This window comes from Euwallacea fornicatus, chromosome 18 (genome assembly GCF_040115645.1).
Source record: "Euwallacea fornicatus isolate EFF26 chromosome 18, ASM4011564v1, whole genome shotgun sequence".
In the NCBI taxonomy this organism is placed as follows: domain Eukaryota; kingdom Metazoa; phylum Arthropoda; class Insecta; order Coleoptera; family Curculionidae; genus Euwallacea; species Euwallacea fornicatus.
In genome coordinates, this window is record NC_089558.1 from 2,181,259 (window position 1) to 2,194,628 (window position 13,370).

At 36.8% G+C, this 13,370-nt stretch overlaps 1 protein-coding gene and 1 long non-coding RNA gene across 2 annotated transcripts in view; one reads left to right on the forward strand and one right to left on the reverse strand.

The window, feature by feature from the left end:
* Positions 1 to 11,636, reverse strand: part of LOC136344915 (uncharacterized) — a 70,872-nt gene extending 59,236 nt beyond the window's left edge. Inside the window, exon 1 of the long non-coding RNA XR_010733050.1 lies at positions 11,179 to 11,636. This is a non-coding gene — a long non-coding RNA (uncharacterized lncRNA). The remainder of the gene's footprint in view (positions 1 to 11,178) is intronic.
* The window catches only part of NetA (Netrin-A), a 106,834-nt gene that overhangs the window by 67,400 nt on the left and 26,064 nt on the right, over positions 1 to 13,370 (forward strand). Inside the window, exon 2 of the mRNA XM_066292796.1 lies at positions 9,968 to 10,156. Within this exon, the coding sequence (XP_066148893.1) occupies positions 9,968 to 10,156 (189 nt within the window). The remainder of the gene's footprint in view (positions 1 to 9,967; positions 10,157 to 13,370) is intronic.

The following is a 13,370-nucleotide window of genomic DNA, read 5'->3' on the forward strand; positions in this document are numbered from 1 at the left end:
AATCACTCATTGAATCACCCCTTATATATATGACATACCATTCTGAAACACCCTGTATATGTGTATAAGGTGTTCACCGAAAACTTTCCACCGTAGTTTTCTCTCTTATGAGGTCCAACACACGAAAACACTCGGACCCGTCAACTTCAACCTCAAGCAGGTCATGTCTCTTTGGCGTAATAATTTCCCCAAGTTTTACCTCTAATTTTCACCTTAAAAATATTCACTAAAGAGGAGCATCATCTTATATATAATTTTAAAGGGCATTTAATTGCCCTTTCAATTTTATCTTATTTTTTAATTTCGGATGATCAGTTGCTGAGGAATCAAGCTTTAAAAACGGTGTCATCAATTTCACTTCTACTATACCCTTGTGCTGCGCCCATGTGCATCGTCATTTTTTAGCCGTATGCCCGACATGGTCAGATTTCAGTATCCATAATTCTTAAACACACGTGGTTCTGTATAATGGAACTTTCCCCCCTTTCCTTGTAAGAAATAGAATTTAAGTACAACTGCGTTTCGCTATATTGGTATGACTGGAAAATGCCAATAGAAGCCTCATCTCGCTATTCAGTAAAATGTCACGTTCTAAAAAAGATAGGCAATAAATTAACTGATAATTGCCTGCTAGCTGTAGTACGCCTATGTGCGTTGACCTTCAGCCCTAGTACTTAAAACCTTCGCAGTACTTGTACAGTCGAGTTGTCCTGTTGACGTGTACTTCGTTAAGCGAGCTCTTCATTTTTGTAAACCTGATTCAGGTGCATTATTTAACAGTGAAATAAATTACTTCGTAAGTTGTTCCCGAGTGTGCTGCTGTTTCAAGATCCATTACACACATACCAATTATTCCAATTTATTAGATGTTAAAAATGACCACAACCGACTTGCACACAGTAGCCGAGACATTGTTCAAAGTGCTCCCCAACGTTATTGAGCATTTCTGGGGTTATAAGATTACATTCTTGTATAATACGTTGCCGCAAGTCTTTAAGTGATTCAAGTTGCGGCACATAAATTTCTGACCTTAAATGGCCCCATAAAAAAAGTCCAGCGGAGACAAATCTGGGGAGCGTAAAGGCCATCCGGTGGGTCCCGTTCTCCTAATCCATCGTTGAGGAAATGTTTCGTTTAAAATCTGCTTTAGAGAGGCCGTGTGGCGTGAAGGGGTCCCATCTTGTGGAAAAATAATATCTTCGGTACGGTTGCCCAACTATTTGTGTTAATGCTGGGTCAATGGCATTTTCTAATAATTTTAAATGGCTTTTTCGTTTAAATTTCCAGGTAAAAAGAATGGCCCAACGACACGATGGTCAAAAATTCCTAGTCAAAACTTCAGTGTTGCTGAATCTGGGCGTGAACTTCACGAAAAAGTCTTTGATTGTTGACTACGGCAGTTACTGCGGTGAACTTTGTCATGTGGGAAGAAGGAACGCCCGTTAGAAAAAAAAATTATATAAATATATTTTGAATCGTTAATAATTCGTTGACGAAAGACCTCACAGCTTTCCAAAGCTCGATTCTTATCATCTTCGTTCAGTTCCGGGCTAACTTAATTTTATAAGGGTGATATTTGCGTGACTTTTACACCCTGTATACGCCAAATATTATAGGTATGTCTGTTAATCTTCAAGTACTTTAAAAAAGGTTCCACTTTGATGGTTCGTAAAATAGCTTTTTCAAGAGCTTTCGTTTTTACAGGACTTTGAACAACCTTTTTTTACTTTCCACAGACCTAATTTTTTGAAATTTTCATTCATGAAGGTGTGGGACATTTTTATCAAGACATAATTGATTGAATGAATTTACAGCCCCTTTGGACCAGTCACTGTCTTGAAAAAAAAGCGAAATAATTGTAAATTTTTCTTGAATAGGGTAAACCACTTTAAAACGACATGATAGTGTTTACAGATGTAAGCGAAGCATTGGACTAGTTAAAATTCTTAGTGTTCAGGTTAGTGTTAGTGGTCAGTTTTGTTACACCCTTAAGGTAATATTGTTTTTAAACTTTCACGTCTCAAGAACTGATCGTCCAGAATTAAAAAGTAAGGTGACATGGAAAAGGCCCTTGAATGCCCTTTAAAATCATATCTACAGCTGTGGATAAAATATGGAATAATTTTAAGGAAAATGCTTTTTTGTTGCTCACTCATGTTTTTCTCCTCAAAGTTGTGCTTGAATTTTTCATACGATATCTGCCTTAAAAATGTTGTTTTCAAGAATTTTATTGTCAAAACGATTTTTTTTTTGCTAGACAAAAGTATAGAATACTATACAGTTTTGTTATCTATTGGGGCATTATCAGGTCTTTAGCTCGATCCTGTGGTAAATTTTACACATGCTATAGTAAAGAAAACGTTTTTTTTAAAGATTTTCGAAATCTAATGGTTCAAATGTTCCGTCATGGCTGCAGCCAAAGAAAAAGAAATAATGGAAAGACTTTGAAAATGAGTCAAGTAGCTGCTTCCAGAATATTTAAGAAATTGAAAACGTTTAAAAATGTAAAAAATGTTTTCAAACCTGAACATCGGAGAAAAACAAACCTTATTACCGATCGAGGGATAAAGAAAAATCAACTGGAGCTCCTCGAAAGCCATCTAGGGTTGTTCAGAAGTAAATTTGTAACAATAGCAACAATGCTATAAGTGATCGAACTGTACGATGTCCGTTGTGCGAAATGGAATTGGAAGAAAGGATGGCAGCGAAGAAACCATTCTTTTCTAAAAAGAATAAGAAGGAAAGAATAAAAGTTTCTCAGCAACATTTCTTTGCGTCTCCTTCAAAGTCAGGTACTGTTCCGTTCATTAATGAAATTAAAATGAAACTTTCTGATTCAAATAAGAAAATTTATGTTCCATGGCCTGTAGGAGCTAGGTTTGATTCTAAGTATCAAACACCAACAGTGAAATATGTCGGTTGTAGTATAATGGTGTGGGGATATTTTTCACACTCCGGCCAAATTGGTCCATTGGTCAAAAGTGACGTGATTATAGATCGGTTTCTACGTGTATAAAGACACTCTCGAGCAACATATGTTACCGTTTGCAGAGAAGGAAATGTCTTCAATATGGCGTTTTCAGCACGACGACGACCCAAAACATGCGTCTCGTCTTGTTCAAAGTTGGTTGACAGAACATCAAATTATGGCCTTAGAGTGGCCGCCTCAATCTTCGGATTTAAATCCGATTGACATTTTCCGGGAATATCTAAAACGAAAATTTAGAGACAAGAATGTGCCCAATCAAGATGGATTGTGGAAAGTTCTGCACGAAGAATGGTTGAAAATTCCCATTTCTATTTGCAAAAATTTTGTCGGCTCAATGCAACGTTGATGTCGGGCTATTGTAAATTCGCAGGGATACGCTACTAAGTATTAATGTATTTAATGTTTTGAGATGTTTCCAATGGAATCTGCAAAGTATTTCATACATTTGTCCCAATTGGTTCTTTACTTTACATATTCTAATGTGATGAAAAATAAATGTTTAATTTTTAATGATCAGTATTTTGATGTGAAACTATGATATGTTTAGAATATATCATGATACTCCTTGGATTTTTACAGTGGAAGTCACTCCCGTTTAGGGGTTACTCTTATGAAAATTGTTATACCAAAGGGAGGTGGCTCTCTCGAAATTAAAGTCGACTACATCATAAGAATGAAAACTTCGGTGGGCCACCATGTATGTGAATTTCGGATAATTCATGTCACGTATGCTCTAATTCTATCCCAGACTCAAAATCATGTGATGTCTGACCTACTGTTCGTCTCCGCTCTGCGACCAGGAGTATTCTCTAAACTCTACATGCCGCGAATCTTAAAGCTCGGCTTAATTTAAGCTTTCAGCTGAAACCCAATGCCACATTACACTTTCGGTTCCTTAATAGTTAATATGTCGAACTAATGTTTTGTCTCGGAAAGCCCATTTTGTCGGTGACCAATGCGCACTTCGGTTTCACGTTTCGTAGGGGAATTCACTGTTTTTTAATTATTTTAATCCTGCAACGCCATGCTAAAAGCGACGTCATTAGCAGAAATCCCTCGAGTATTTGCGGCCATTTGTTCAGTTCCGTCATTAATCTTTTTTGTAATCTACGGTATGTTATTATATTTATGTGCGTCTCTAACGACATGTCCGTCAGTTAAGGAAAACTCTCCTTAATTAGAAGTATTGATTTCTGGAAAAATGCCCTTTTACACATAAAGTCCCCGGTAATTAGAATTCCACTGAACAGTGTCCCGTAACAACTCATCAGCAAACATTTTGCGTAATAATTTGTCGCTGGACGCTAATTTCATAATAACCACCAACTTTTACGACTTCGTCTATAAATATTCAAAAAGTGCCTTCAAGAGTACATTGAAAGCTCGGCTGTAAAACGTTATTTACGATCAGTGTTGGTTGTTCCTTGTATAAGAGCTTACGCCCATCCTCTCAATATTACAATCACCAGGGCTTAGATAAGTACCAAACAGAGGGGGATCGGTATATTGTACGTCACTCAGCAATGTGCTTAAATGAAAAACTTGCAACTGAATGAGATTCACTCGGCAAATGTCCTCTGTAACGAATTATATCTTGTACTTAAGCTGCCAACTGGGGGGACGAAGAAAAATAGGAACAAGATAACATGACGAACTGTGACGAAGCACAATCTGATGCCTTTTGATTAGCCCTATTTTGTCGACCCTGTTTTACTTGTCATGCTTCAAATGATACTGTGGTGTTTGGTGTCTATAGGAGGCAGTGACGTGGAGTACTCAGTCGTCAGACTTGAAAAACCCCTACAGATTCTCAGTTTTAGGAAGTTTCGAGGCTCCTAATTCCTTCAGCGTTCGAGACCTTTCGCCAATTCCGAAACAGTTTCAGAATAAGACCGAGTTGTGAGTTATAAGTACCCGAAATATAGATTTTTAAAGCCTCACGAGGCTTCAAGTAATTGAAAATTCTTGGAGTTCCGACTTTTCGAAAAGGCAAGATTATCTTCAAGAAAGCGCTTTTGAACTTCAGTTCGAGATTCGGTTTCCTCGAGGTTCTAAGTGTTTTAGGTCCCGAGACTAACAAGAATTTATAGGAGTCTCGAGAGATATTTCCGACCTAAAAGAATTTTACAAACTTCGCTCTGGTTCTGCATTCACACACGATTTGCGATGTTTTGCCTGCGTAGTCTCGATGTCTCAAAATATCGAAAGGTTTTGGCCAGCTCTAAGCTCTGATTTAAGTCTGCGGAAGATTCCCAGCGATTAGAGTTCTCCAAAAGCGCAATTTTTTGGAGTCCCGAAATATTTGTTATAGCTCTAGTGCAATTATATCGTCTCCAAAATGAATTTAGGTTCGAAAGAGGTCGGAATTTCATTTTTTACAAACCTTAGAAAGAATGTAACAAATCCTAACACTCCAAGCAATAGGTGAGTAACTGGTCGTTTTGTTACATAGTAGTTAATTGCGCTTTACGGTATTCAATGGCAATTTCTCAATAACTGTTGAGATTAGGGACAATAAAAAAGTCGCCACAGGGACTAAACTTCAATTGTAGATTCGATTTTTTGCTTTTTCTTCTAAAACATTCTACGCCCATGTCTCATAGTAATTCCAGCAGCGGCAAAATAGGGGGGGAGATACAAGTATTGCTACACCCCCTGGATTAATCCAGTAAGGGTTAATTTATTTCGGATTCCCATTAAGTTGGGGCGACATTTCTTTTATTATTCAAACTTAAGCTGTGGAACGCTTGTTTCGTTATTTATTGGATCAGTTTATTTAATTTTCCGCTTGCACTGCACCGATGATAACAAAAGGTCGTTACTTAATTGATCCCTTGGCATTTTAATACTGAAATAGGAAAGTTTATTATAATGTGGTAGTTAGTTTAATGGATAATTAACTAATAAAAAAATAACAAAATTGAAAGAAAGCCAGAATATTTTTAGAACTCGATCGATTCGGCCAGTTTTACAATAACACATGCATCGATTTATAAAATCTTCATTAATTTCCAATATACTGGGTCTCTTTGAAACTTATTTTCACATGAATTTAAATGAATTGGCCTCAAACCACTTGTCGAAATCTCTTGGACTTTTAAATGTAAATCGATATACAATTGGATACTATTAAATGATTTTAACCAAAAAACCTTTGCCCTGATTTGACCCACTTCTTATCTTTTAAGATAACCGAGATCCCAACGAGGGAATCGTAAAACGGGCACTCTGCATAACAAGATAAAATAGAGGAAGCCTATCGCCCCACCACATAGGAATTCTCCAAAAAATTTCAAAAACGTCTTAAAAATTAAAACAGTAGAAAACATAATTATTAAATAACATAAATGTTACTACAAAATAAGAAGAAACACACTGAAAATGTCGCACTAATACGCTATAAAATTTTAAAAAACTGACTTCAGTAAGGACGCAAACGTAATGGGGAGCAACAAAGCATACGACATACATACATAGGAAAAGTCTAGGGATATTTTTTTAAATCATAAAACTGATAACAAATAATGTGAATTATTGTTTACCCTGTACTATATTAGTGCAAGTCCTTATTCTTTATACAGGGTGTCCCATTTAAAACTATGGTTGAAGATTACTCAAAAACGGTACGTTGCATGAAAAAGAGTTTTAAAAAAGTTGTCCGGTAAAGAGGGGAATATGTCTTAAAAATAATGACTTTTACTCAAAACGTCACTTTAAGGTCATTTCAAGGGCAGCTTTTTTGTTTAAATGGCAACACCGTTTTTTTACATAATTTTGTAGACCTTTAAACAATGAATACCTTTTATTTCAACAATTTTTTTATTAGATGTTTTTGCTGCAGAATTATCCTTGGTTTTTGTTAAATTTTTGAGATAGTCGAAATTGTTGCATTTTTTAAAAATTTTTGTTATGCATATTTTGTTTAAAACTCAGGACAATCCAAAAAAAATAAAATTTTTTTAATTTGGAAAATTAGTTTAATATCCTGATGTGAATTATAGAAGCAGATATTCGAAAGAATGTCCTTTTTACTCCAAACATGTCTCAACCCTTATTCGAAAAGAATTTTTTACTCTGCGCAACATCTCCCCATTTATCACTTGAAGCGCATTTTTAATAGTCCTTTTTATGTGGTCTGCATGCGTATTTGGTACTTCTGCACAAACTTTATCCTTTAGAAAAATCCAGAGGAAAAAATCTGGTGAGGTCAGATCAGGCGATGTAGGAGGCCAAAATATTGCAAAACTTTTTTTGGAAAAAAAATTTAATGATTTCGACTATCTCAAAAGTTTGACAAAAATCAAAGATAACTGCAGCAACACTCCTAATAAAAAAATTGTTCAAATAAAAGACATTTACTTTTCAAAGGTCTACAAGGCTCTGTAAAAAAATACGGGGTTGCAATTTGAACCAAAAAGTTGCCCATACAAAGGCCTTAAAATGACGTTTTGGCTAAAAGTCATTATGTTCATGACATGTTGCCCTCTTTGCCGGGCAAATTTTATATGAAACTTTCTTTCATACAATGTACCGTTTTTAAGTACGCTTCAATCACAGCATTAAATAAGACAACCTGTATATTTCAATTGATTGCAAAAAAATCAAAAAGTAAATAAACAATTTTCTTGCGGATATGAACCAGTTAGAACTTTGTACTCTGCTAAATTATCAGGTTGATTCAATTTAATTCCTTCAACAGTAGCTGGGGTTTAGCAGGTGCTTTGAAAATATTTTGTTTTTCCATGGAATGACAACATTTAACTCTGGATGAGATGAATCGAGCTGTAGACTTTCTTTAAGCTGGTTTGAGATAAATTGAAGTAGCTGAGCTCATGAGTGTTTATCAGAGTGTTATCAGTCGATTATGGCGGCGCATTAGGGAAACTAGAATTTTGGCCAAACCACATCCAGGACGTGGATGCATTACAACTGTAGGTCAAGATCGATTTTTAGTTTTAACATCTAGAAAGCAACCTTACGACACCTAAATTGGTTGCAGATTTACAACGAGCGCACCGCGCAACTAGGCCAAGAAGGTGTTAGAAATCGTCTACATGAAGACAATCTTCATAGTCGAAGACCACTGTAATGTCTGGAAATGTTGATCGCTTACGGCATGTGTATGAAGTCTATTCATATAGAAGTGGAACAATAATGGTATGGGCCGGAATAATGATTGACAACAGAGTCGACCTCATTTTTCCAAATCGATTCCTAACACCTCGACAGTACATCGATACCATTCTTGACCCTGTAGTCCGACCATTTATTAGTTCTGTAGACCAAAACTTTCGCCTTGTGCAAGATAATACTCGTCGATATGTCGCTGGTATTGTGGCAGATTCGTTGACTAACGAAGGATCGTCGCACTGCCATGGCCAGCACAATCGCCAGATCTGAGTCCAATTGAGCATGTCTGGGACATGCTTCAAAGAAGAGTTTCGCCAAATATTGCTAACAATCACGGTGTTTTTCGATTTTGAGAGTTACGGTCATAAGAATGGGAAAGGATACAACCAGCGAAAATTAACAATATCATTTTGACTATGGAGGACAGAATTAGGGCTGTTATTAATAACTGTGGACACAGTACTTTGTATTATATTAGGCTTCATTTTTTTTGGTAGCTGAGAACGTTTCGTTAAGTTGAAAGAAGAGCGTTGTTAGTAATTTACAACTTATGAATAATTCGATAAAATTTTAAACTCTATGCATAAAGTTATTTTCCAATTAATTGCAAAAGAACTTTTATCTGTTTATTAAAATATTCTTATGCTTTTTCGGTGTGTTTATTTTAAAAGTGCGGCCATGGTGAAAAATTTACAATGTTTAAACGAATGTCCGAGTTAACTCGGAACTCAGACAAGTACAGAAAGGGCGTATGCCGAAAACCGAATTAACTCGGGGTTACCCGTTAAGTGGAGGAATGGCATATTTCATTAGGAGTCCGGAAAATGGCATTTTCCCATGTACGCGTGACCAATTCTCGCGTGTGAAGCGAAGCCGAACTCGGGAAGTCATTCAAACACGGGAATACTGGGTATATTTTATTACGAGTCCGGAAAATGCATTACCGACGTGTAATGAACAATACTTTTCATTATTAGACTCTGGACGCGATAAGCAATACCTCGAAATGAGTTACGTGATGGTTTTTTGATGAATTTTTGATTGAACTAACTTGAAATAACTGAGAAACACTAATTTCCCAACTACTTCGTTCCAGTGCCGTATCATGGAAAATAGATTTCAGGACGCGTAATTTAGGTGAATATCGACTGGACAGTTTCACGTACGTAAAGTATTTCTGCAGTATATTTCGACATTTCTTATCGTCGCTACTTTTTCCTTGAGATCGTTCCTTTTTCTGTCACAATTTTCTCTTCTTTTAGACGAAATTCTCACTGTTTCTCTCTTTTTGATACGTACTTTTGCTCTTGCCCAAATTCTTTTCAGTGACGCTCTCGATATATTAAATTTTCGAATTACCACGGTAATAACGCCATTCTTCAATGGAAGATTTACGTGATTTTTTAGCGGAAAATGCACGTGTATCGCCACAATCATATTAACTTTTATCATGACTAGGAATAATAAAAGCGAACCACTAATTAAAATTAAACACAAAATGCAAGCGCAACGGGTGCACTTTTGAATTTAGACTAATAGTGACGTTTAGCACTATCCACAACTTAGAGAATTATAACGGAAAACGAGTGCGTTCAAAGGTATGCTGGTTAGTAATTACTAAAAAAATATGCGATTTGCAGCTGAATGGAAAAAACCTTTGAAAGTCCTTATTTCAACAGAAAAACTCAAATGGCTCATTTAATTTAGAACAGAGGTAGTATTTGAGTTGACAACATGTTTCGAAAAACGCGATATGCCAACATCGCCTGTTTCTGGCAAAATCATTCCTTTAGTTCCTTGGCTTAGAACTGCATTGATCTATTGTCAACTTCTCGTGTTCTTTTCCAGCTTGCGAATGCAATCAACACGCCAGAAGGTGCAGATTCAACATGGAACTATACAAGCTCTCGGCCAGAACTTCAGGGGGAGTTTGCCTTAAATGTCGACACTACACTGCCGGACGACACTGTCACTATTGCAAAGAGGGATTCTACAGAGACCCCACCAAAGCCATCATTCATCGAAAAGCATGTAAACGTAAGTATGTGTGATGCTCTCTTCCTGTTGTGCGAAACTTTTAAGATTTACATCAGCTGTAGAAATGAACCTGAAGAAATTAACGGCTGGAGGCGATCAGAAACAACACGGATCCTTAATGGTGTTAAATTGCAATCCATATCATATCAGTTTCCCTCCATCTGACGCGTTTGGTAAAAGGTATATTTACTGTGAAAATGAACCGTTACAGACGTTAAGAACGCCCAACCTTTCGAATTTACGGATAATGTAAATAAATTATCGCTTTTTTTGAGATTCTTAAGTACAACAGACAATAAAACGTGCAAAACTAGTATAAATTACAAATAAATCCTCTGATTTATTGTGTGACAGCGTTTGATAATAGCGTGGCCGTTTTCTCAGGCGAGTGGGATGGCAGATGCTGGCATCTCAAATTAATTAGGAAAGGCATAAATTATAATCGCCATTATTGCGAAATTATTTAAATTGTTTTCGAACTTTCGCAGTCCAACTCAATTTAAACGTGAAGTTATTTATCATGAGGAAAGTGGAGCTGCAACACCGCGTTTTGGGAAAGTTCCCGAAGTGTACTTACTGCACGTAGCTGGATATCTTTCATAAACACACAAATATTCATAATTATTCTGATAAAAAACGGCTCCTTAAAACAGGTATTCACTTGCCATTTACCACCCAGCACGATAAAATATGGACTCGTTCCTGGTATGCTCATACTGAGTGATTCCAGTTTAATATATTATCTTACTTAAACCTTTTTTACGTTATTCTGACCTTATAAGAAAGCGAAGTGCGATTTCTTATCTGGAACTGCTCGCGGTAATTTATTAAAACAAGTGATCGAGATGTGATTAATTTAATAAAACCATTAGTATGGGCCTTTTTGCCTTTGCTTATTTATAAAAGCGAAGCCGTAAGTTGTTAGTTGAGACATAGGAAAAATTGCGTAAATCTTGGTTTGATAACCGCTTTTGCAGTCTCTTCCGTTCGTCGCGTTTTTATTTTATCATTTAAGTACTTACCGGCTATAAACCACGAAATTCACAGTCCGTACCTGCCCATCGTCGCAGCACTTCTCCCCCTTCTCGGCATTAACACGGAAGATAACTTAATTAATAAATTATACTACGTCTTTATATGTGGTCTGTAAGGATGATTGATCGGTCGAAACTTCTTGAACGAGGGGGCCCAGTGATGTATCGATAGTAGACCGAAAATCCTCCTAGTAATGGTATGTAATGAGGACGAGATGGAGCGCTTTGGCGGCCATTATTGACATTATGCGTGCTTATTAAATCTTGGAAACGTTAGAAAACTGATTGTAAAATGGCACTAACCTGAACAAACTGCAGTTCGAAAGAAGATCTTGCGAGCATTCTAAAACGATCAACAAAATCATTACATGGGGTTATGAAAACTCAAGAAAAACCGCTATCTATATACGTTCAAACTTTCATTTGCGCAATTATTCGCACCGACCGATGACTCCAGCTAATGCTAAATACTGCCGTGTGGAACTATCATTTGCTGATAACTTCCCGAACGAAGACAAAAGAGCTAACGTTCGTGTCAATTGAATCCAGATCCTCCGCCAATTTGCGCAGCAGGTTCTGTAAAACAGTTTCTGTCTTCGACGGAGTTCACATAATAAAAAAAGAGGGCTATATCGTGCGGGAGTAAGTGGCGCTGAATGTGATTTGATAGCACTTGCGCAACGGTAGAAAACGAGTATTTTAACAATTAAAGCGGCCATTTGTCGAACCTTCGGAAACAATGTACAGAGTGTTCTAAAAAGACGCATAGAAACTCCCAGTCAAAAGATGAGCCGTTGCGGCTCCTTAGCCATAATTGTTCCAAAGTGCAATGTTTAGTTCATTTTTATTAAAGATAACACAAAAAATATATAATAAAGGTTCAAAATGAAGACCTCCCGCTTACATAAATTTGTTTTTTGAATAATTGAATCGCTCACCTATTGTAAGATCTGACTGCACGAAACGGAAGGCTGCCATCAGTCTTCCCAGCAGTTCCTCTTGGGTGGCTATAGAAGTTTCATACGCCAACGACTTGACCTACATAACTGGACAGGAAGACAATCCAACGGGATTAAATCGGGATCTCGCACTGGCCACCTGATCGCTGCGTAACGTAAATTGGAGCAAACAAATGTGAAGCACTTAATTTGCTACGATTATGATAAAATTAAAATATTCAAGAACATCGAGCTTAAGAATGCAATTGACAAACTTGTATCTGGAGACAACAAAGTGTTTTTTTTTTCACTTAAGTTGAATATGGAAGTTTTTTGAACAAAAATGACTCCGGAGCCGAAACAGCTCCCTCTTGACTGGAGGTTTCTACGCCAAATTCGTTAATCGCTATGCTCCCTATAACCTCCACAAGTTTGGAAGAAACTTTTCGCAATACCCTGTATATTTAAACACATCCGTAGTTCCAAACAATGGCTGCTACAGGTTGAAACCGAAATTGCACGAGAGTTTGTAGTGAAACTCAAGATTGCAATTTAACCGTGGGTAAGTTACACAAACCTTAGCCAATGAGATTTACAGAGACAGCGAAAGCCGCCTCCAAATTATGCCATAAAAGTAATAAAATTCCAGCAACAGCATTTCATTGCACCGTTTAACGTTTTATCAGATTAAGTTACAAGAAGTAATTAAAGCCTTGAAATAGCGACCAGAAAGTTAATAAATATGGCGAGAAATGCAGCACGAGGAAATAGTTTTCTTTAAATTAACGGTTGAGCTTTTCTAAGCATCACTTGTTTAACTTTTAAATTAAGTTTTTAACTTAAATGTTTATGTCGACTGGTCTGGTTATTGAAACGGTTTGTCGGGAGGGCGCGTCGACACTCGAAGAATGGTCGATCACATCTTAATGAGTCTAATGGCGAAACACAGAAAAAGAAGACAGAGAAAGTACTGTTAAGTTCTTATTATAGATAAACATCATGTCGCTGCTCTTGGGGCGATTTCCATACAAAAGCCAATTTACAGCTCATTTATCTCCATAAGCTAATGATAAATGATTTAATTAAAAAAACGTATTGATTTAACTCCCATTTTCTTTGTCTCATCCCTGGTTTGAGAGAGTTCAGTATCCTCTTTGCTTTCTAATTTATTTCCCAGACTTGGTAATCTCTGCAATCTATTAGGAACAAAATATATTTCCTTAACCTACCCCTGGAGCTTCG